The 22,977-nt window shown below is 40.5% G+C and overlaps 2 protein-coding genes across 3 annotated transcripts in view; both read right to left on the bottom strand.

Annotated features, from left to right (window-relative positions):
* STXBP6 (syntaxin binding protein 6) overlaps positions 1-22,977 on the bottom strand; it is a 296,278-nt gene that overhangs the window by 214,908 nt on the left and 58,393 nt on the right. The window lies entirely within an intron of this gene.
* On the bottom strand, positions 22,061-22,595 carry LOC128588281 (protein S100-A10-like). Its single transcript, XM_053595007.1, has one exon. The coding sequence runs from the start codon at positions 22,530-22,532 to the stop codon at positions 22,239-22,241; it is 294 nt and encodes a 97-aa protein (XP_053450982.1). The 5' UTR covers positions 22,533-22,595; the 3' UTR covers positions 22,061-22,238.

The following is a 22,977-nucleotide window of genomic DNA, read 5'->3' as shown; positions in this document are numbered from 1 at the left end:
AAGTACCTTATTGCAAAAAAATAAGATGAACACAGCAGCAATGGTGCACCAATGACCACTAGTTACTTCAATCCCCACCACCCCCTGGAAGCTTTTTCTTTTCCTGGTCCACAGCCTCTATAGGATATAATTACAAAGCTTTTTCATCCAAGAAACCAACCTACAATATGATTTGCAAGTCAAAGCAGTTGATAAGCCTTAAATGTTAGTTGCAGGAACTAATCATAGTTAGCTTTGATCTTTCTCAAGGCCATTTTTGTGTGTCGTCTTCTCACTTTGAGCCACCTCATCCATATACATCCATTTTTGTTAGTACATGGCTACTGTAGTGACATGGCCCTCCACCACGCAAACAACCAGAAAATACCACTACGCTATAGGGTAGGAGTTGCAAATGCAAATGACATTTGTGTAAGATATCTTTGTCCTCCAGCATCACATTTTTGGTTTCCTATAGTGGAAATGACATGCATTATTTGCCTCTGTAATCAGAAGACTAGGAGGAGTGGAAGGGACTTCAGCAAATTAAAAATTGCCATTGTCAAGGCATTCATTACCATGTAGATGGTTCTAGGAAGATATAGACTACAGGCATTAAATATTTCTCATCTCAGAACAAAGAACCTCTTGATGAGACAACAGTGCCATCTATTCAGTTTAATACTATCAGACACATGTATTTGATCCATCTAACTTCATTAACTTCTCAGTTCTGATCCACATTTAACATGCTATCTTGTAATCATCTGTGCCAACAGAAGTACTTTGGACTGTGTGAGAGTTACACTCCCCCTGGTAAGTGCGAAATCAGGAATTTTAGACATCAGCCTCAGAAGCTAGTTAATGTGACTCCACACCAAGGCAGATGCACTCAACGTGCTGAAACCAAGGTTCAGGTCTGCAACCTGAAGGGCCAAGGTGATGTCACCTGGAAGACTTTTGAGGAGAATCAGCTGGTCCACTCGAGGCATAGGAATTCCGGTACGGTGAACTCTAAGAATTCAGAAATAGGATTATCTAAAATTGGACTTCTGTGCATCGCCACTTTATTTTTGAAATTGTGCAAATGCAACTTTGACCCCTGTGTATAATCTGACAATACTAATCAAGCATCCAGCTCAGACTGCCTGTTGACTTTCAACCCACATATCTAGCTGAAGATTGAGTATTACCACTGAGAGTTAACCTAAACTCTTCTTCCTCCCTCAAACACTCTGACCTCTTAGTCCTATGGATCTGAGTTAATATTTCTGGACTCTACCACTTTGTCTTCATTCTAATTTCCTCTGCCTTAATTTGGGGCTTCATCATCCCTGTCCTGAATGATTCTGATGCCCCCTATAGAAGGATCCAGTACCACTTCCATATCACAGTCAATACTCTGCACTGTCCAGAATAATATTCCAAAGGATGAATATGAATAAAGCTTCACTGTATTTCATTGTTTCTTCTCTATGCCTCAGGCCTTGACAAAGAAACACAATTATCTTAACAAGGAAAAGATCAATGTTGTAAATGTCAAAATCAAAGTAGAGAAATGTTAAATTACTTTGCTTAAACTCCACAGAATATAAATACTAAATGCTAGAAGTCTGATGTCTTTACACAATCATGAAATCTAAAAATTTTAATTTTGCTCCAAGATCCTAAATGTTACCACATAGTCAGAAATTATGCATTTGTTATGCAAGACAACAATTAGTTTTATTTCACATTAGGACCAATGAGATAATTTCAGGTCAATTTTTTTTGTTTGTTTTTGTTTTGTTTTGTTTTTGAGACAGAGTCTCACTCTGTCACTCTGGGTAGAATGCCATGGAGTCATAGCTCATAGCAACTTCAAATTCTTGAGCTCAAGTAATACTCTTGCCTCAGCCTCCTGAGTAGCTGGGACTACAGGCACCTGCTACAACACCTGACTAGTTTAAAAGACAGGGTCTCCTTGCTCTTGCTCAGCTTAGTCTTGAACTCCTGAGCTCAAGCAATCCACCCACTTTGGCCTCCCAGAGTGCTAGGATTACAAGGGTGAGCAACCAGGCCTGGCCTTAATTTCTGGCCAATTTAGCTCCTTTATAAATGTTTACTTAAGGCAGCATTGCTGATTCTTAATATACAAAATTTTTACTTAGATAACATTACTCATTGATAAGATAGCTCTCAAGATGAAAACTTTAGGATATGTCATGTAAGCATGTGAGTACACAATAAATTAGATAAAAATTTTAGTCCACCAGTCAATTTTTCCATGTATTTCAACTACTATTCATAACCGATATTTCTTATAAGTAAAATCTAAAAAGACAGTCAGATACACCAGTAGACGAGACAGATAACATCAATGATAACATTCAAAGTTTAAAAGTGCAATTGCTACAAGTTCAATCATTCTTTTTGGGTACAAACAATGAGGACTACGGAATGGCTTGCAATGAAGAGAAACCAGATGTGAATAGCAGACCAGGAGCACAGAGTTAAGGCCTCACAGCTTTACAAAATTGGGACTAAATTAATAAGCATACAGAAAAACATCTAAAAACATACTTGAAGAAACCAGAAACTTCTAAACAGGAAAAACAAAAAGACTCCACATGTGGCAGACACTCAGTAAAGCCTTATTGGAATGAATCACTGAAGTTTGCATAGCACTTTATGATTTACAAAGCATTTCCACATTCAATCCCAAATGTACAATCAAAATAGCCACTAAATGAATCTTCCAAAGTTTGCTTCAAGACTATAAATTTGAATCCTTAAATACATGTTTTTAGGAATAGTAAGCTATGTCATTTTTACCCCACCCCATTGGTCTAAAGATTATGAGGAAGTGTTATAATGCCTCTCTCACAGAGATTAATATTAAAGTTGGAGCCCTTGGAACTGGCAACTCTACTATAAGAGAAAATGGTGTGAGCACTCACACGTGTATGTGTACCGTAGATGCATGCTTATCTGTGCTTATCTGAGAGCACAACATCATTAACAATCTGAATAGTTATTGATCTTATAGACTAAATACAATACAGACCATCCACCTATGAGAAAATCTATAAATATTGACTGAGAAAAGTGACCATGAAATACAGGGTGAAAAAAAGGTTACAAAACAGAAAATGTGCTCATAAGTGTATAAGGATATGTATGCACTTATATGCAGAAAGAGACATCTAGAATAAAGTTTTCCAAAATGTTAATGATTATCTCTGGATTTTGAAAATAGTTCAGAGATTCTTCAGGACAGCATTCTCACTCCACTATAATCATACTAGTGGGCTCTGTCAGCATCATGGTTTTGAAGGATCCTCCTTCGCCCCAAACTGGAGGACATCAATATAATCTCATTGTGATCCAATTATCAGGCTTCCCTATTTCCTTTTCAAACTCCAGTCTAGACATAGTGTTGAGAACATCAAAGTGAATTAGTAAACTCCCACCCTCAAAGAGATGTGAGAAACAAGCAAATACTGTGAATAACTGGCCAGGAAGACGTGCTCGTGAGAAGAAAACGGCATCCTTTGTCTGACCAACTGCGGCTCCCCACCAGGGCTGGTGGCCTGGTGAACAGAGCACCAACTGCCTGTGAGCTTGTGCTCATGCTCTGGGAAAGCTACCTCTGGAGCAGTACAACAAAAACAAAACATTTCTAGTCCTAATGTTTAACTTTTTAAGACAGGAAATAAGAAATCTCCTTTCCACTATCAGACTACCAAATAGTAGGAGACTCGATTAGCTGCTTTCTTTTCCCTGTATGTACTAGCTCTCCATGTAGGAGACATTATGCTCATGGGATTAATTCTCTGAGCCTGACTCATATCTACTTCAATGATAAACCTAGCCTAGACGATTTTCAACTCCTCTTTCTTTGTTTATAGGTTCAGTAAGCACATTCTTCTTGTAGGTTTAGTATACAAAGAACAAACCATGGTCTATACCACCTAGACTACAAGACATGCACATGTACAAGTTTAAGTCTGACCAATCAAATTAGTTCTACAGCACCCATGTACCCATTCTATGTAACAGGTAGAAATAAATTACCAAAGGGAAGGTCAGGCTGGAAAGCACTCATTGCTATGTCATGGATTATGACAATTTTATCAAATCAATATGTTAGACTATCCTTAAAAGGTGAACTGAACTGTATCAAAATAAGCAAATAAAAAGAACAAAGAGCAATAAGAGAAAACAAAGTAAAAAGAGCTTAAACTGTTGGCATTCACCAATTTTTTTCTGAACACTCATGTCATCATGGTGCTGAATAGCTGGTTGGCAAACTAAGAAAATGATGCATTGGCTTGAGGGCATCCCTGATAGTAGATGGCACTGGTAATAGCAAAATTGATTCCAGCCCTGTTCAAAACAGACGAAAGCCACACAAGAATCAACTTAACATGAAAATAAAGAATTAGGTGCCACGTTTTATACTACTTGCTGAATAACTACTTTGCTGCACTTATAGTGCAGAAAAGAAAGAAGAGGGTAAAAGCACTAAACCCATACATCAAAGGAGGCGGAAGATTTAGGTAGTGGTTCAGATATTTTCCCCTTAAGGGAAGGTTTGACTAAAAACAAAGACCACATGACTCTCTTAATAGATGCAGGAAAAGCATTCAATAAAATTCAGCATCCTTCTCTAATTAAAACATTTAAGAATATAGGCATAGATGGCACATTTCTTAAACTGACTAAAACCATCTATGACAAACCCACAGCTAATATTTTACTGAATGGAGTAAAACTGAAAGGTTTTCCACTTACAACTGGAACCAGACAAGGTTGTCCTCTATCACCACTGCTATTCAACGTAGTGCTAGAAGTTCTAGCCAATACAATCAGGCAAGAGAAGGAAATAAAAGGCATCCAAATGGGGACAGGAGGTCAAACTCTTGCTCTTTGCCACTGATATGATCTTATACTTAGAGAACCACAAAGACTCAAATACAAGACTCCCAGAAGTGACCAAAAATACAGCAATGTCTCAGGATACCAAACCAATGTCCACAAATCAGTAAATTTGTATATGCAATAACAACAAATATGAGAAGCTAATCAAGGACACGATTCCCTTCACAGTAGCTTAAAAAAAAAGAAATACCTAGGAATATACCTAAAAAAAAAAGAGGTGAAGGAGCTCTACAAAGAAAATTATAAAACCCTAAGAAAAGAAATATCAGAAGATATTAACAAATGCAAGAACATACCATGCTCATGGTTGGGCAGAATCAATACTGTCAAAATGTCTATACTTCCAAAAGCAATCTACAGATTCAATGTAATCTCCATTAGAATACCATCATCATACTTTCAAGATTTGGAAAAAAATAATTCTTTATTTTACATGGAACCAGAAAAAAAATATATAACCAAGGCAATTCTTAGTAATACAAGAAAACTCAGTGGTATCTCTCTACCAGACTTTCGGTGATCAAAACAGCATGGTATTGGCACAAAAAAATAGAGACACTGCTATTTGGAACCAAACAGAAAATCATGAGATGAAACTAACATCTTATAGCCACCCGATCTTTGATAAACAAAACAAGAACATACTCTGGGGAAAAGAATCCCTATTCAATAAATGATGTTGGGAGAACCGGATAACCATATGTAAAAAACCGAAACTGGACCTGCATCTCTCACCACTTACAAAAATTGATTCAAGATGGATAAAAGATTTAAACCTAAGGCATGAAACAATAAAAATTCTTGAAGAAACTGTGGAGAAAACACTTGAAGATAATTGGCCTGGGGAAAGACTTTATGAAGAAGACTTCCATGGCAACTGTAACAACAATAAAAATAAACAAATGGGACTTAATTAAACTGAAATGCTTCTGTATAGCTAAGGAAACCACCGAAGCAAACAGACTACTTTCAGAATGGGAAAAGATATTTGTATATTATGAATCAGATAAAAGCTTGATAATTAGTATCTACAGAGAACTCAAATTAATGAACAAAAAAGAGCCAACAATCCCATATATCAGTGGGCAAGAGACATGAATAGAACTTTCTCTAAAGAAGACAGATGAATGGCTAACAAACATGAAAAAAATGCTCATCATCCCTAATCATCAGAGAAATACAAATCCAAACTACCCTGAGATATCATCTAACCCCAGGGAGAAAAGCCCACACCACAAAGTCTGAAAGCTACAGATGCTGGTGGTGTCGTGGAGAGAAGGGAACACTTTTACACTGCTGGTGGGACTGCAAACTAATACAGCTTTTTTAGAAGGAAGTATAGAGAATCCTTGAAGAACTCAAATTAGACTTCCCATTTGATCCTGCAATCCCACTACTAGGCATCTATCCAGAGGAAAAAAATCATTTTATCATCAGGAACATTTGCCCTAGACTGTTTATCTCAGTTAAATTCACAATTGCCAAAATGTGGAAACAACCTAAATGCCCACCAACCCAGGAATGGATTAACAAGCTATGGTATATGTATACCATGGAATACTATTCAGCCCATAAAAAGATGGAGACTTTACATCTTTTGTATTAACCTGGATGGAGGTGGAACACATTCTTCTTAGTAAAGCATCACAAGAATGGAGAGGCAAGAATCCTAGGTACTCAACTCCAATATGAAGGCCGTAGATGAGCTAATACAAGGGGTGGGGTAGGGGAATAAGGTAGCAGGGAGAGGGAAGGAGAGGGATGGAGGTCACAGTATATGCCACACCTCTTGGGGGTGGGACATAAGTATAAGAGGGACTTTAATAAATGCAACCAGTGTAACCTAATTCTTCGTACCCTCAATGAATCCCAGACAATAAAAAAAAAAAGACCTACTACTAAAAATAAAGAAACAAATAATAAATGTATAAACTCTCCAGCATGTATAAGATGAGCCTCTTACGTCAGATTCAGATCTTGGGTAAATTTTAAGTTTTTTGGATTTAAACTAATTCTGTCTTGGAACAAATTTCAACTACAACACTGAAAAAATGAGTCTTTAAAGAGAACTTCATTTTTTTAGTGTATAAAACTTTTAAAACCCCAAGATATAGTTGAAACAAGTTTACATGTTTCCTAAAATTTTTTAAATGAGAGCAAAATTTCTTCAAAATATTCTTAAAATTTAACGTCAATTTTAAAATATTTCCTACTTGAATCCCTGATGTGGAGAAATACACCAATTTACCATTTCTTGGGAGAGCGTCATTGAGTTTCCTGGAATTGATATGTCATCAGTGCTATACTCTGCAGAAAGTCTTCCAGAGTAGTGAGGGGAACAGAAGAAATACGATGGTTTGAGGGCCCACTTTCCATGACCTTAACCTTGTGGGTTTAAAAGGCAAGACACACTAATATGTTTTCACCTTAGAGGGGAGAAAAGGTCTATTTTACAGATGAGGACACTAAAACTCAGAGTGGGTAAGTAAAGTAAATGGTCCTATATTACACAGCTGTTCAATGGAAGAGCAGGGATTTAAACCTAGGAAGCATGATTCCAGAAGCGTCTCTGTGCTTCCTTGCTATGTCACATTGAAGAAACAAGAAAGGCAGGAACAGGTGAGACAGGAGTGCATTCTAGGTAAACTGACACAAAATTCCAGGGCTTCGAAGTTCTACCTCTGATCAGCCTCACTTTCTGTGGACAAAAGATACTGTTATTACCCCTGCCCAGCAGCTACAAAGATAACGAATTAGCCTCTAGCTTGAAGTCACTTTCTGGGTATCTGTTCATCTCAGGTGTGCATGTCATGCTGTTCAGTTGGCAAAGAAAACTGCACAGTCTCCTTAGGATACATTCTTTTGATTCCACAAATGAAACTGGGGAGTTGACAATGCATTAGCTGAAAGAGTCTACACAGATCTGTCTCCACAGAGGGACAATGCCCACCACAGCCTCATCACAGCTGTTTGCCACTCTCCTTTCAAGACCAGCAGTTTGCAACAGAAGTCAACTCCTGAGAAGATCTTGGATGACTGCTATAAAAGCAGTTTTATGAACCTTGTAGGCTATTTTCCAAACTGGAAAAGGCTTAAATATGAAAGGCACATATTTCAAAGGTTTCTGCTGGTTCTTAAGGGAAACTCCTCTTTCCACTTCCTTTGTTGTATGACCCCCCTCTGGCATTTCAAAAACACAGCCTGGACCCTCCTTGTTACCTCTCCCCTCACACTCTTTCTGTGCCTTCTATCTTTTGCTGCCAGAGTTTCAAACAACCCGAGCTTCACAAATTTAAAAGGCTGGGGAAGGGACATTTTATCATTTCATTTTACTGAGAATGATCTCTGTAAGATCTTCACAAATGAGCCAACCAACAACCCCTATTCAACATCTTTTGGGGCCCTGCCCACCAGCAGCTTATATCTAAGTTGAAAAGCATGGGCAGGACAGAATTCTGGCATTTTTAAGCTTAAAAGTTTAACAGCTGGATGTGATACTGGTGATGGTCCATCTCACCCAATTCTCCCATTTAACTCATGAGGAAACCAAAGTCCAGAGGTTGATTCCAAAGTCATACCTATTCCAGGCCCTAGACCTATTCCTGTTGTCACGACCCACAGGAACTGTATTAAAGGGCCGCGGCATTAGGAAGGTTGAGAACCACTGCCCTGGACATTGTCTTCATCTCCACTTCACTACAATGCTCTTTCAGTTAAAAATGAAGAGAAGCATGAAATGATAACATGAAATATTATAGAAGTCCCAAGTTCGCCAAAGGTAAAAACAGGTGGTAAGTATGTTGAGAGAGCAAGGAGAAAAGAGAGAGAGAGAGAGAGAGAAAACATGATTAATCACGGGGAATCTTCTCAATTTTTTTTTGGGGGGGGATAGTATTTGGCATAAAATTAAGTGCTGGCTAGAACGTAATTTTAGAGTTTAGCTCATAGAGTCCTAATCCTTGATTCTTGGACTATCACCTTTTATCCCTTGAATTTTCACAGTTTATGTTTTCTCATTTCTCTGTCAAGGCCAAAAGCAATGATGGCCTGCCCAAGTGCAACAGGCTGGGGTAGTCCAGAAGCACAGAGTAACTTGGCCAAGTCCCAACCCACAGGCCTCTGTGCTGACCCCAACTAACAGGAGCCTCTCTGCAGTCTCAGTGCTCTGAGCCATTGGCAGAACACACCCTGGTGAAGTCACATGTGCCCTATCAGTCTAGGAATTAACATTCTGGTGTTGGTGGTCTACTGAAAGTACGTACTAACCACACCACTTGTTTAAGGAGTTCTCAGTACATATTCCAGGCCCTGGCAAACAACAGGGCAAAAAGATAGGAATCTGCCAGTTCTTGTCGCTGGAACTGCACCCTTCAAGCCTCAGTACAAAAACACCACCAGGTGCATGCAATCTGTAATCAGTGCTCTATTAAAGTACTCTCAGAAATGCTGGAATTATCCTGATTTCCACACACAGCTGCACAGGATCCCATAGGGTAAATGAAGAGTCTTTACAGGTTCACTTAAGACACCCCAGAAGCAACAAATTAGAATGCTTCAGTTAAGATCCAGTATCCACTGACAATAAAATCTCCATGTGTGTGGGATTGGTGGGTAGTTGGGCGTCCCTATGCTAAGTCTTGGGATGTAACAGAATAACCTACAAATTCAGGTCAGACTCAAGGTCCACATGCAAATGCAGGCTCTGCCCCATTCAATCAGCTCTTCTGTCATTCAATGTCAACCCCTTTTTAATCAGCACATTCCAGAAAATAACTAACTTCTGACCTAACTAGATGTGTAGTGTTTGATAGGGAAAACAAAAATCTGTTAATTGAATACTATCGTACCATGAACTCAATTACCACTAGTACAAGTTATTATATCAACAGACCATAAAGACATTCAAGCACTTGTGATCAGGATCGCCACCTAGAATGTGGGGGCCAAGATACAGTAGTCACTTCTTTGCTCCAACCTGACAAGATACGGGAAGGTAAGAAGTCTACACTTGTCATCAGAAGACCTGGATCTGAGATGTCTTTGCCTTTGCTTAGGCAAAATCCTACCTCTCTGAGCCTGCATCTTCATCTTTAAAATGGGATAGTGCCCTCCACTTCATAGGACTTTTGAGAAGGAATAAAAAGATCATAAAAATCAGCTCCCTGGGTCTGACTGCTCCCACCTGGGATGCCCAGTCCTTGAAAGGAAGACAGCACATCAGTGTGTCAGCTTATACTTGCAAAGGCATGTACATCACATTTGTATTTTACAAAGCCTTTCCTCAAGTGTCATCCTATTTCATCTTCCAAACTTGTGAAGGAGGCTATTATCGCCTCTCCTTGACAGGTAAAGAGAATGGATGTGTCTTTCTCCTACAGCCCTGTCCTATTCCCATTACTCTCACTGCCTCACCCTGTGGAACTGCTAATCTAAGCAGGAGAATAATGATGGGATCCAACTGAAGTGTGCCCCACTGTGTGTGAAGTGTTGTTACCCAAGGGAGATACATAGTAGGGTGGACATTTGAAAAAAAAAAAGGAAAAAACAGAAAATGAATACTTAAAGAGCAAAGCTGGGGTCAGACCATACACTCATTCAATGTGGCGGCACTGTCCTAGACATCCAGGACACTAAGACTTTCCCTTATGGAGCTTATGTTCTGGTGGGGAAGAACAATCAGCCAGCTAGCCAATCAGTGCAGCAGCTGAGATCAATATACACAGGTCCTGTGGCTTCAGTGATTAGGCAAAGGGATAAAAAATAATTGTGATAGTCATTCATCATTAACCATCGGACAGGTCCAGTAATGGGGGCCAAAGTGCTCCAAGCCTTCTGAGAGGCTATTCCTCTGGCCTGGACTGAATATTTCTGTCCTGGTAGATTCTGCTCCTTACTAACAGGGGTAACAAAGAAATATCATCTAGGGACAGGATGCAGCCTCACTCAGCAAGCATTTACTGAGTAACCCCTAGGACATGGGCTTTGTGTGAGGATTGGTGATCACAGACAAATTAGATATGCTCAAGGAAAAAATTTGCTGGTCAAGGAGAAAGACAAGGAAAACAGGCCACCAACTAGACTAAATGAAGAATCTGAAGTTGCTGCTTCACAGCAGCAGAAGACACAGGTACTGTTTAATCCTTCTGAGGCTGGTGATCAGAAGATACTTGCTATTAAGACTATCCTTGAAATGTAATTAAAGAATTTAATTAAGTCTGTCTGTGCAGATTATGCAAGCGTTACTTCAATGGGAAACCATAGGGAATGCTTCGGGAATGCTTAGCTCAGTGTGTGTGACCTAGTGACAGCAGTCCCCAAACTTTTTGGCACCACAGACTGGTTTCATGAAAGATAATTTTTCCACAGATGGGGTGTAGTGGGGAGAATATAACAGGAGGTGCAGCTCACGTGGTGATGATGGGGGAGCAGCTGTAAATACAGATGAAGCTTGGCGACCCCTCCCTGTTCACGTACTGCTCTCTGGCCTAGTTTCTCATAGATCACACTGCTCTGCAGCCGGGGACTTGGGGTCCACAGACCTAGAACATAAGTCTGCTCTGGTCTCTGCTGCCACCTGGAATCTGCAAGAGGGGTGTGCCCTCAACTCTGAGCCCAGGGACACAAACAGTCCCTGGGCTCAGGTGCAGTGCAGAGCAAAGTCTGCAGGGCATCATTTCTGTTCTTTCAGAACAGCAAGAAAAAGTGAACAAGTAGCATGGAGACATGACAGTCAAGAGGCGTCTGGGTCAAATACCAACTCTGCAAATATCCATTTGGCACTAAGTATTATTGGGAAGAACAGGGAGGTGGAAGGAAAACTACTTCAAAAATGCTCAGCCCCACGGGAGGCTGAGGCAAGAGAATCGCCTAAGCCCAGGAGGTGGAGGTTGCTGTGAGCTGTGTGACGCCATGGCACTCTACTGAGGGCGATAAAGTGACACTCTGTCTCTACAAAAAAAAAAAAAAAAATGCTCAGCCCCACCTGTAAAGTGGGAGGGGACAGACCTAAATGCATAAATAGTTTTGAAAGAACAAGTTTTCATGGCTCATGCACACTTTTATAAACATTTTATGCAAAACAGTTTTCTAGTTTCCTATAAAAGTTGGGAGTACCTGACAACACTAGGCCTGTGCCCCCACTATTTCTTCAAATCCACCAGTGCCCACCTCTCCAGACCATCCTTTCATCCAAACTGCGATTTCATGTGTGGTGACCTCCATCATCCAAGTTGCCCCATTTTTAACTAATTCATTCCTATCTGGTTACTGAAGATATAGTAGCTGATGTGGATGCTAAATTAACTAGCATAATTGGGAAAGTTGTAAGAATACATGTTTAGAAAGGCAGAATACAGGTTAAAAATAAAAGAAGGTACTGCTCACTGGGAGAGTAAAGCAGGGATCAAGAAATCATCAGGTCATTTTGGAGAAAATGAACAAGGACATCAAAATAAAAAGCAAGCCATTCATATCCCATAGTCATCTTAGAAGTTGTATAACTTTTCTAATTTATATTTTCCCTCTCTCTTTCTCTCAACATAGCAACTACTCTGATAAAGTGCTACACAGCAAGCTCTGGAGAGACAAACAAGGTGGAATGTGTGTTGAGGGGTGGAAAGGGGGCAGGATGGCAGTGGTCTCTATACAGCGAGCTGGTATGAACTTTTGGAGGACACTTCTTCAGTTAATGTTTATCAAAAGCTCTGAAAATAGGTATAACCTTTGCAATAGCAATTTTACTCCTAGGAATTTTGGCAAAGGAAATCATCAAACAAGTGTACAAAGATGCATACTCAAGAATATTTACTCACTCAACTGGTATTCTTGAAAAATACCAGCTTGGGGGCCGCGCCTGTGGCTCAGTCGGTAAGGCGCCGGCCCCATATACCGAGGGTGGCGGGTTCAAACCCGGCCCCAGCTGAACTGCAACCAGAAAAAAAAAAAAATAAAAAAATACGTTTAAAAAAAAAAAAAAGAAAAATACCAGCTTGGTAGTTTTCTCTCACTGATACGCTATTTAATCTCTATATAGAGAGAGATTAGAGAGTCAGTTTTCTACAGAAACTTGGGGGCCAAAACCTTATCTATGCACCTTTTCATCCTTTCAAACAGGCATGTCATTGAGTATTTATGTTTAAATCTGTGCTAGGAACTCAGATAAACAAGACAATTGCTGCCCTGGGACAGGCCCAGCGGGGTAGGCATTGTCAGGAGACTGAGTGTGCAAGGGCCCTCTTCATAACCACTGCTGTTTCAAGGACCATGGGCTTATAAGATCTGCATTTTGCTTTTTAAAAGAACTTTTATATCTAGCCTTTCTCTCATAGCCCCATGCAACAAACTTCTGAGATTTCTGTGTTCACCTTGAAAGTACCAGGAAAGCAATAAATTATAAAATTCCAAAGGATCATTCTGAGGACAATCATCATTTGCTTCAAAAGACCTTATACTAAACATCATTACCCAATTGGTCTGTTAATTTTCTGTGTCTTTCTATAACACAGAAATCCCCAGTGGCTCTGATTAGCTGTGTCCATCTGACAAGCGTATGGAACGGTTTCTCCTAAGACAGAGGTTCTCAACCTTCCTAATGCCGCGGCCCTTTAATACAGTTCCTGCAGGTCGTGACCCACAGGTTGAGAACCGCTGTCCTAAGGTAAGCCTACCTCAACCCAACTGCAGCCAGGAAGCCTTGACAAGACAGAATACAGCACTTGGAATCAGGAGCTTTTTTAGACAAATTAAGATAAATAAATTAAAGCAAATTAAAATAGATAAGCAACAAATTATTTCAGAAGAGCAACAATGCCTTCCTCAGTCTGATGAGTGTCTGGTTGATGACTGGGTGCTTCTCAGCTGCAGCATTCCTAGATGCTGAGTTATTGGCAAAACGACTATGCTGATTTCCTCTATTCTAATTCTACCCCTCATTTATCACGTACTTACAAATGGCATGTAAATATAAAGACAGCTCACTGTTCTTAGTGAGACAGAGAAAGCGCAAATAATTAGATGCAAAAGTAATGTCAATAGAGTGCAAAAAAAAAAAAGAATTTTTCATTTCTTTCCTTATGCAATTAGCTTAGAAACCATGTGGAAATCAGCCAAGAAAGAATGCTTAGATATAAACAAGCTAAATTATGGAATCATGTCCGATAGTACCTACTCTATTACAAAGTTAGGATGCTCTGATTTCTTAACTTAATTTGAAGGAAAAAAATTCCAAAAAGAATCTAGTTTGAGATATATCCACTGAGCTAAGATTTCTATTCTACATCATTGACTCCTGAAGAATTCAAAAGTGGGGGGTACGGGGGCCTTCACAATCAGATTTTAACAAGAAAGGCAAAAAGCAGGAAATAGAAGAAAAGGCATAGGAAGAGAAGATTCTACATGCTATTTCCAAAAACCCAGGCCAACCAACAACCTAGAGAAACCAACTCTACAGATAGGGGAACTTGTTTCTTGGTAGAAGACACAAGGCACCAAGCCAAGCTCCTAGGAAGCAGGAAGCCTCCCATGAACCTTACTATTGCCAAGTGTCTAGCCTTAGAATGCCAGCAAGGAGGCCGGCCATCACCGGAGCATGTGCTGGGCCAGTGACCCCGGCGCGCTGAGTCTTCCCCTTAGCTAGCTTCCGAGGTGGAGATTTCTTTCCCCCTTTCTTATATGAGCATTATGGTCATCCTCACCACTGTCCATAAGGCACATCTAGCAGTTACATGTACCATTAGCCCATGGTTTGCAGAAGGGCTAGACTGGATCATGAGAAGACTAGAGTTGTGACAGACACCACTGAGAATCATGGATCCGGACTGAGATGTTCCATGAGTTGTCCACTGAGTGGTCAACAGTGCTGCTTCTCTGCATAGCAAATATGATTGTCAGTTGCTCTCTGTTAGAGAAAGGCTAAGTGAATGTGTGCTTTTACCTATGAGGACTAGATTATATTAAAAGAGGGTATCTTTGGAACTGTGTGTAGGAAATGGGTTATGAGCCAGGCAAGGAAGGGTCACACCTCAGAACACCTGGCTTCTCACTTTGTGCTTGAGGGAAGCTGCCCAGACTCCTGATTTTATGAACCACATAGGTAGCCTCCCCATTCCAGGCTGTGTAGAATGGGAGCGGGAGGGAAAGCCTTGACTTAAGAAGAGTGTAATGTGCACAATGCAAGGGCACATTTCAAAATAACTAAAAGTTATAAATGTCTTACCACAAAAAATAAGTGAGGTGATGATTATGTTAATCAGTTTGATTTAAGCATTCCACACTGTATATCAAATCTCACATTGTACCCCATAAATGAATATAGTTATGATTTAATAAAAAGTTAAATTAAAAAAAGAAGAAGAATCTACACCACTACCATAAAGTCTTGCTTGAAAAGATAAATTGGGCCAATCAGATTTTGAAAGAATACCCGATTAGCAGTGGGAGCTGAAGCTCTAAGTCTAAGATACACAGAGCGAGGCTGAGATGAGAAGGCTGATCATATCCAAGCGAAAGTCACAGGGGATGCTCACCTGTAGACTGAGGAAAGGGTAGTGCAGACAGAGAGGGAGCGAGGGAGGGTGGGGGTGACAGGGGGAGCAAAGGAGAGGGGAAAGAGGAAGGGGAGGAGGAAAGGGGAGGAGGAAGGGGGAGGAGGAGAAAAAGGGGTGAGAGAAAAAAAAAGAAAGGAGGAGAGAACAGAGAAGGGGGAGTAAGAGGGAACACAGAGAGAGAAGAACAGAGAGAAAGAGAAAGCAGAGAGATAGAAGCCCCCAGAACTTCCCGTTCATATTCAGGCTTATGCAAAACTCCTATTTTCCTAAAGTAATTGGAACAAGTTGCTGTTCCTTGCAGCTAAAAGAACCTAACAAAAGCAATAAATATTGGCAAATAAACCAAAATCTTCAAGTCATACATGTCTCACTTTTATTCATAGAAAAGGCCAATCCCAATCAGCTGTCCAAATCAGTTCACACAGGTCACTGAGAGAGCTCAGGTTAATGTGAATGTGTAATTTGCTGTTAAGGGGTGTGGATAGCAAAATGTCAGCCAGTTCGGAGTTTTAAATACACAGAGAACTTGCGTGGCCTATGTCAGCTGCCCAGTTCACTGAGCTTCTGTCATCCCCAAAGGCAACATTAATCCAGTCAGAAGACATATTAATGCAAGATGACTTTTGTGTTTTATGTAAGGGGGAAATCAACCAATTCAAGGTTATGATTCCCATAAACTCAAACCACACTAAATATGTCATCTTAAAAAAGAGAGAGAGAAAAAGAAAGAATGCCTAGAAGACAAACTTTGGTGACAGACAAGTATATCTCTCAGAACTGCCTTCCTCTATGGCTGTATAGCCCCAAGGCCTGCTTCTCTCACAGGATGTCTGACAAGAGAGCTGGTAGCCCCACCCAGCCGCCCTCCTCTACATCCCCTCACCGCATGGAAGTGGCAGCAAAGAACCCCAGGCACATGGTGGCTCTCCCCTCAATAGATCATTCTTCCTCCTGCTGCTTCTCCCCAGGTGGGGCTAAGTGCTACTCTATCCTACCACATGCCCAGAGCATGTTGTAGGGATCTGGAATTTTCTGCTTAAGTCTATGTTTCCAACTGGATTCTGAGTACTGAAAAAGTTCCAGCACCTGGCACAGTAGTTGCTATGTCACAGACCTCAAAAATCATATCATAAATGTATGGATCCATTTTCTCCCTCCTTTCCCACCTTCTGACCTGAGACTTTCCTTTAAGGGCACTGCTTAGCCCCATAGTCCTGCTGAAAGAAACTGCTGAAACCAGCTACCAACTAGCTTTGCTTTCCCCTGGCTCTGCTGCAGCCATACCCAAAACAAGACCATGACCAACCCTGCAAAGGTACAGTCTACACATCTTCCCTGGACATACTGAGATTTTTAAAAACTAACAAGTAAAGAAAGTCAAAGATGCAACCCCACCACCTTACAAAAGAAAAATAAGTCAAATATGCAATCTTACCAGCTTAGATAAAACATCTAATGCAGGACCATAATTCAGGGGTCAGCAAACATAAAGGGCTATATTGTAATTATTTTAACCTTCGTATACTATATAGTGTCTGGTGCAGCTATTTAACTCTGCTATTACAGTAGGGATGCAGTCACAGACAAGACAAATGAGTGGACATGACTGTGTGCCAATAAAACTTTATTCATAAAAATAAGTGGTTCACCTAACAGGCCAGAGTTTGGTGATCTCTGATTAATCTAATGCAGTGTTTTTCTACCTTTTTTTATTTCATAGCATGCTTGAACCTATAGTTAAACTTCCATGGTACACTTAAATTATGTTGATTAAAAAAAAAAAAAGAGTAAAAAAATATATATACTTACTGGGCTTTGAACTTCTTTCAAAAATAATTTAATTAATAATCTTTAAAACTTTTCACAGCAAAACTTGGTAAACGGTCTGTGAAGCTAGTGAATGATGCCCCATGATCATATCAATGTACACAGCTATGTTTTAATAAAAAAATAAAATAAATAAAAAATTTTCACAGCACACTTAAGATCCTCTCATAGCACACCAGTGGGCCACAGCATACCAGTTGAAAATCACTCATCTAAAGCAACAAGCACATATGTATGTGCACAACCTCAGTGTCAGCTGCTGAGCTGTAAATATGCACAGCCTCTCACAGGCCTACATTATACCAGGGGAGAATCAGCCATCAGTAACTGAAAAAATATCTGGTGAGTATGACAACAGAAGCACAAACAACACTGAATGGTCTCCTTTAGCGCACCTCAACTGTTGACCATCACCTTCTCTTCCAACACCCTTCCTTGGCTCTGGGACACCACATACTTTGGTTTTTTCCCAACCCCTCTGACCACTTTTTCACAGTCTCTCAAACTTTTCTCCATTGATTATGTTTTTCCCTAAAATTTTGTTCCCTATTATCTCTTCTCCCTTGGTGACCTCATTATTCCTAAGCGTTCAAGTACCACCCATAGGCTGAAAACACATCATAGTTACGTCCTCCGCCCATATGTCCACAGTGAATTTGGACAGACTTAGGTGTGTCAAACTCAGCAAGTCCAAAACGGAAGGAATAATCTTTCCCTAAAGAGTTCCAGTCCTGTTTTCCTATCAATGCACCCAAGACAGAACGCAGGCTTCCTCAACTCCTCCTATCCCTCACAACAGATAAAGTGCCAAATTCTGTTCAGCTCTCCTTTCTAAATCTCTCTACATCTATTCGCTTCTCTCTCTTGCCATTTGCTCTAAATCAAGGTGACATCATCTTCTGCCTAGATTTTACCAACATCCTCTGAATGGATGGACCAGGACCCAGTTTTGCTTTGCTCCAACCCACCTCCCATTTACTGTTCTAAAAACTGTTCTAAAACACCTGGTAGATTGTTTACTAGCAGTCTTTCTGCCTCAGCTGCCCTTTTGTGTCCTGCTCTCTGGTGCTGGAGCTAGAAGTCTGCAAAACACATTCCCCAGACCCCTGTGCAACTGGCTTCTTGTTTGAGTCTGTCAATGGGAGCCAGTAGCAGAAGACTCAGAGGCAGAGGTTGAGAGAAGAACTTCCCTGATTTCCAGCTCCTCAGCCTCCACAGCCACAGACAGCTCCAGCTCCCCACATGTTCACCACTCTCTATACCAGCCATAGACCCTCTCTTGATGGTCTGAGTACCACCCAGAAGGTAATCCCTCCTCACAGGTCCAAGTACCTCCTTACCAGCCACCACACCAGCTCTATGAAAGCCCCTACTCTGAGTGTCTAGGTTAGTTAGTATCACCCAGCCCCTATTATCTAACCAGTCTCAGGGATGGCAGCTGCTTCTATGCTGTCTCTGCTTCCAGTATTTACTTTTCTGTCCAATACCCTATGTCCCCAATTACCTGTGTTAAATTACCTCAGCTAATATCAGAAATACTAACTTTCCATCTCTCTTCTGACCTGATCTTGACTGATGCAGTATCTGGTACCAGGAGTGGTTCAGAAGAAACACACTCTAATAATGGGATTCTTTGACCTTTAACAGTGATGACCTCCTTGTTTCCCTCCAATATATTCCCTACACGATACTTACTGTGCTTTTTTTCTAGAATGTCCATCACCATCTCAGTGACTTACTGCTGCCACCAGGAAAGTGGGTTTGATAGGATCTTCAGGTATAGAGCACCGTTTCACTAAGTTCTTTTGCCAATACTTGCTTCTTCCTCATGCTCCAAGCTCAAAACACTCTGAACTTCCTTTCCATTAAGGATCTTTCGATCCTTTCGTGAAGCTGTCTCCCAGCCTTGTATATTGCCCCTGATCCTCTCTGTTTACCTGGGTAACTCCTACTTACCTTAGAAAGTACTTTCTCCAAGGGATCTTCCCAGATCTGCATGCAACTGAACTTCATCCATTATAGCAGTGACGAGGCTGCTGGTTAATATCATGTAGTTACTGTTATTCCCCCATGAAACCATGAATTCTAAGAAGGCAGGTGCCTCAGTGCATTCAGGTTGCTGTAACAAAATCCCACAGACTGGGTAGCTTATAAACAACAGAAATTTATTTCTCACATCTCTGGAGACTAAGAAGTCTCCAGATTGAGGTGACAGCAGATTCCGTGACTGGTAAGGGCTTGTTTCTTAGTTCACAGCTGTGTCCTCACTTGGTGGAACTGACAAGGCAGCTCTCTGGGGCCTCTTTTATAAGGGCACTAATCCTAGTCATGAAGACTTTGTCCTCTTGATTTAATAGTCTCTCAAAGGCTCCACTTTAGTGATTAGTTTCATCCTATGAATTGGGGGCAGGAGGGCAAACATTCAGACTATAGCAGCAAGTATCATGTTCATGTGGCTCAGTTTCAATCCCACATAGCAGGTTATCGATAATAGTTTAGTGAATGAACGGACAAATCCATGAATGAGAAGATACAGATTAATTCCTACTTGAGAGATTTGGGAATGCTTCCTAAAGAAGGTAGGATTTTGTACGGTGCATCTTACAAGGGTACATGTGAAATTTACTAAGTGTAGAATATAAATGTCTTAACACAATAACTAAGAAAATGCCAGGAAGGCTATGTTAACCAGTGTGATGAAAATATGTCAAATTGTATATAAAACCAGTGTATGGTGCCCCATGATTACATTAATGTACACAGCTATGATTTAATAATAAACAAATAAATAAATAAAAAAGAAAGTAGGATTTTGGAATAGGTCACCAGACCCAATCTCCCCAGCACTGAAAAAATTGTAAAGAAAATAACATACGATCCTTAGCCTCCATGGACTGCTGCACAAAATAGGAAAAAGATGGTTCCTTTAGGGGTATCAAGATTAAATAGCATTTGGAAAATACACTTTGGGGGAATAAAACTATCTTTGAGATCCATTCATAGGTTAACCACATAAACAAAACTATCTTAGAAATACAGTAACTAAACTCCCTTGGATGTCCAGCAGCCTATACTCTCCTCTTTTAGAGGACTAGCCTGACTCTAACTTCTGTTCTAAAGTAAAATGTGTACTGAGATCCCAATAAACTCACTTTCTTGCTTTCCCCTCACAAATGTCATACACAGATTTTAGAAACTGTTTTTAACCAACTATGTTATAAATCAGAGCACTGCTCTCAGAACTCAGATATAAAGAAAAGTACATCAATGAGGTAAAAATATTTATATTGATCTTTCTATATAGATTTACTATATAAATTAGACAGAGGTTTCCATATTTGAAATCCATTCTGCCCTTCCCCACAGAAAGAGTTGAAATAATAAAGATATGAAATAATAAAGAAATGGTTGAGTTTACTGTAGTTTTGTAACTTTAGGGTAAAAGTAATAGCCTACATAAATTTTACTGCTCAAAACTTAACTTGCATTCTGGACTTTAAATTTAATTGTTAAGTCAAACATTGACCAAAAGCTTCTGGGTTAACATTTTTTTCTAATGCTTCTTGGCTACTTAGAAGATTTATTTTTGCTGAATAAGCTCATAACCTTTGCAGTTCAAGGTTTTAGTCCTTAGGAATGTAGTTAATCATTTATTTTCCCCTTGATTTCTTGGTAGAAAAAAATACACTTAGCCGAGATCAATGATAGTGCATATTGTCCCTTATTTGTTTTCAGGTATGGTAATAATTTTAGGACTATCCCTAGCATGAGGTTAAGGAATGCAGAAATTATTCTCTGAAGTTGTTTAGCTCTTTAAAATAGAAAAATTGTTCCCACTTTTCATTGTATCTGTATTATCTCTTGATTTTAACAATGTCTCAAAAGCCTGCTCCTGTCCCTTTTTCTCCCTGCCTTCCTTCCTCCACATCAAATTCCTTTGTAAACCTGCAATAACCAACCTAAGAGCGCTTGCTATACCTGTGTCTCTCAGCCTCACCCTGCTCTGCTGCATTCCGAGCAGTCTTCAAAACAATAATCCCCAAATCGCTTCTCTTGTGCATGCCAGTTGAATCTCAAGAATCTCACATGGGGCCTCTTTATTTCTCTCTTTTCAAAAAAAGGGAAGGGGGGCGGCACCTGTGGCTCAAGGAGTAGGGCCCCGGGCACCATATGCCAAGGGTGGCAGGTTCAAACCCAGCCCCGGCCAAAAAAAAAAAAAAAAAAAGGGAAGGGAAGGAGAGAGAAACTTTAGAAACAAAGACACAAGGCCCAGAGCACATAAAGACACACAGATGACTGGGAATGGACCCTTCCCGGGAACTGACAGCCACAGAGAGAAAGGCGGCAGCACAAGCACAGAGGCGGCTAATCTAGTCCAACCTCTCGCTTGACACATTAAGAAACCGAGGTCCACAAAGGGGAAGTAAATTCATCTGTGTTAAAGTCATTTCCCCACACACAGGCACAACCCTGTCGCTCTTCTCAGTATGGGTGGTCCTCACCATCTCCCCCATAACGGCACTCACCCGTGGGGCTCACATACTGAAGCTCAGTCAATCTTCTGCTTCCTAAACTCAAACTTGACATCATTGTCTGGGCTTTTACTTTCTCATGTCCCCTCTGCAGCTACCTGACTATCAAATACCAAATCAAATATCCCTTCTTCCAAGATTCAGTTCAAACCCCTTCTATGGCTTGCTTTCTCATTCTTTTTTTTTTTTTTTTAAAGGATTATGTTTATTGAGGGCAAGCGGATGCAAACAATGTAAAAAACAAAAGCTCATCCGGCATTTAATTAACTTTTTCTTCTCTGCTTGACAAATGGGAGTTGGATTTTATTTGTATACATTCTAAGGATCCTGATCTGCTCATGAAATCCTTATATAGGGAGAAGCGGTGGGGCAGATGTTTGAAGCAATCCTTTGAGAGAACACTTTCCAGGGCAGAGTAATTGCTCGGTGCTGCCTACTTCTTTCCCTTCTGCTTCAAGTGTACTACAAAATAGTCGTTGCACGCAATGGTGAGGCCCGCAATTAGGGAAAAGAAGCTCTGGAAGCCCACTTTGCCATCTCGGCACTGGTCCAGGTCCTTCATTATTTTGTCTAAGGCCAGAGGGTCTTTTTGATTTTCCAAAAATCCCGGGAACTCCTTCTCCATGAGCACTCTGAGGTCCTCCTTTGTTAAGTAGCCTTTATCCCCGGCAAATTTGTGAAATGTGAACATCATGGTTTCCATGGCGTGCTCCATCTGAGATGGCATTTTGGTGAGATCTACTGGGCCGAGAGGCGCAGCGGACGCTAGCTGGCTGAGGCGCGGGGCGGCGAACACGTGCTTTCTCATTCTTGTTCGCACCCAGTTCCTACTCAAACTAACCTTAAATCCCACTGAACGTTTCGCAGCTTCTATCAGAGCACTCATCAGATATGACCAGATGTGTCTGCCTGTGTTCAGGGACTAAACCATAACTCCTTGTGATCAGTATCAAGTCCGATTATTATGCATCTTTGTACTCCCAATCTAGAGCTGAGTGACCCACCCTAGGAAGCACTGCATCATTTTTTTTAAATATTTAGAATTCTTCGATTGCATAGCAATACAAAAATGCACAAAATAGAAAATAAAAGGCCACTATTGTTAACAGCATGCCATACAATCTCCCAGACTTCTATGGATACATAATTCACACACACAGAAAACATTTTTT

This window comes from Nycticebus coucang, chromosome 6, assembly GCF_027406575.1.
Source record: "Nycticebus coucang isolate mNycCou1 chromosome 6, mNycCou1.pri, whole genome shotgun sequence".
NCBI classification, from domain to species: Eukaryota; Metazoa; Chordata; class Mammalia; order Primates; family Lorisidae; genus Nycticebus; species Nycticebus coucang.
This window is presented reverse-complemented; position numbering and strand designations above follow the sequence as displayed.

Coding starts and splice junctions, on each gene's coding strand:
- LOC128588281 (XM_053595007.1), bottom strand. CDS start 22,532: ATGCCATCTCAGATGGAGCACGCCATGGAAACCATGATGTTCACATTT.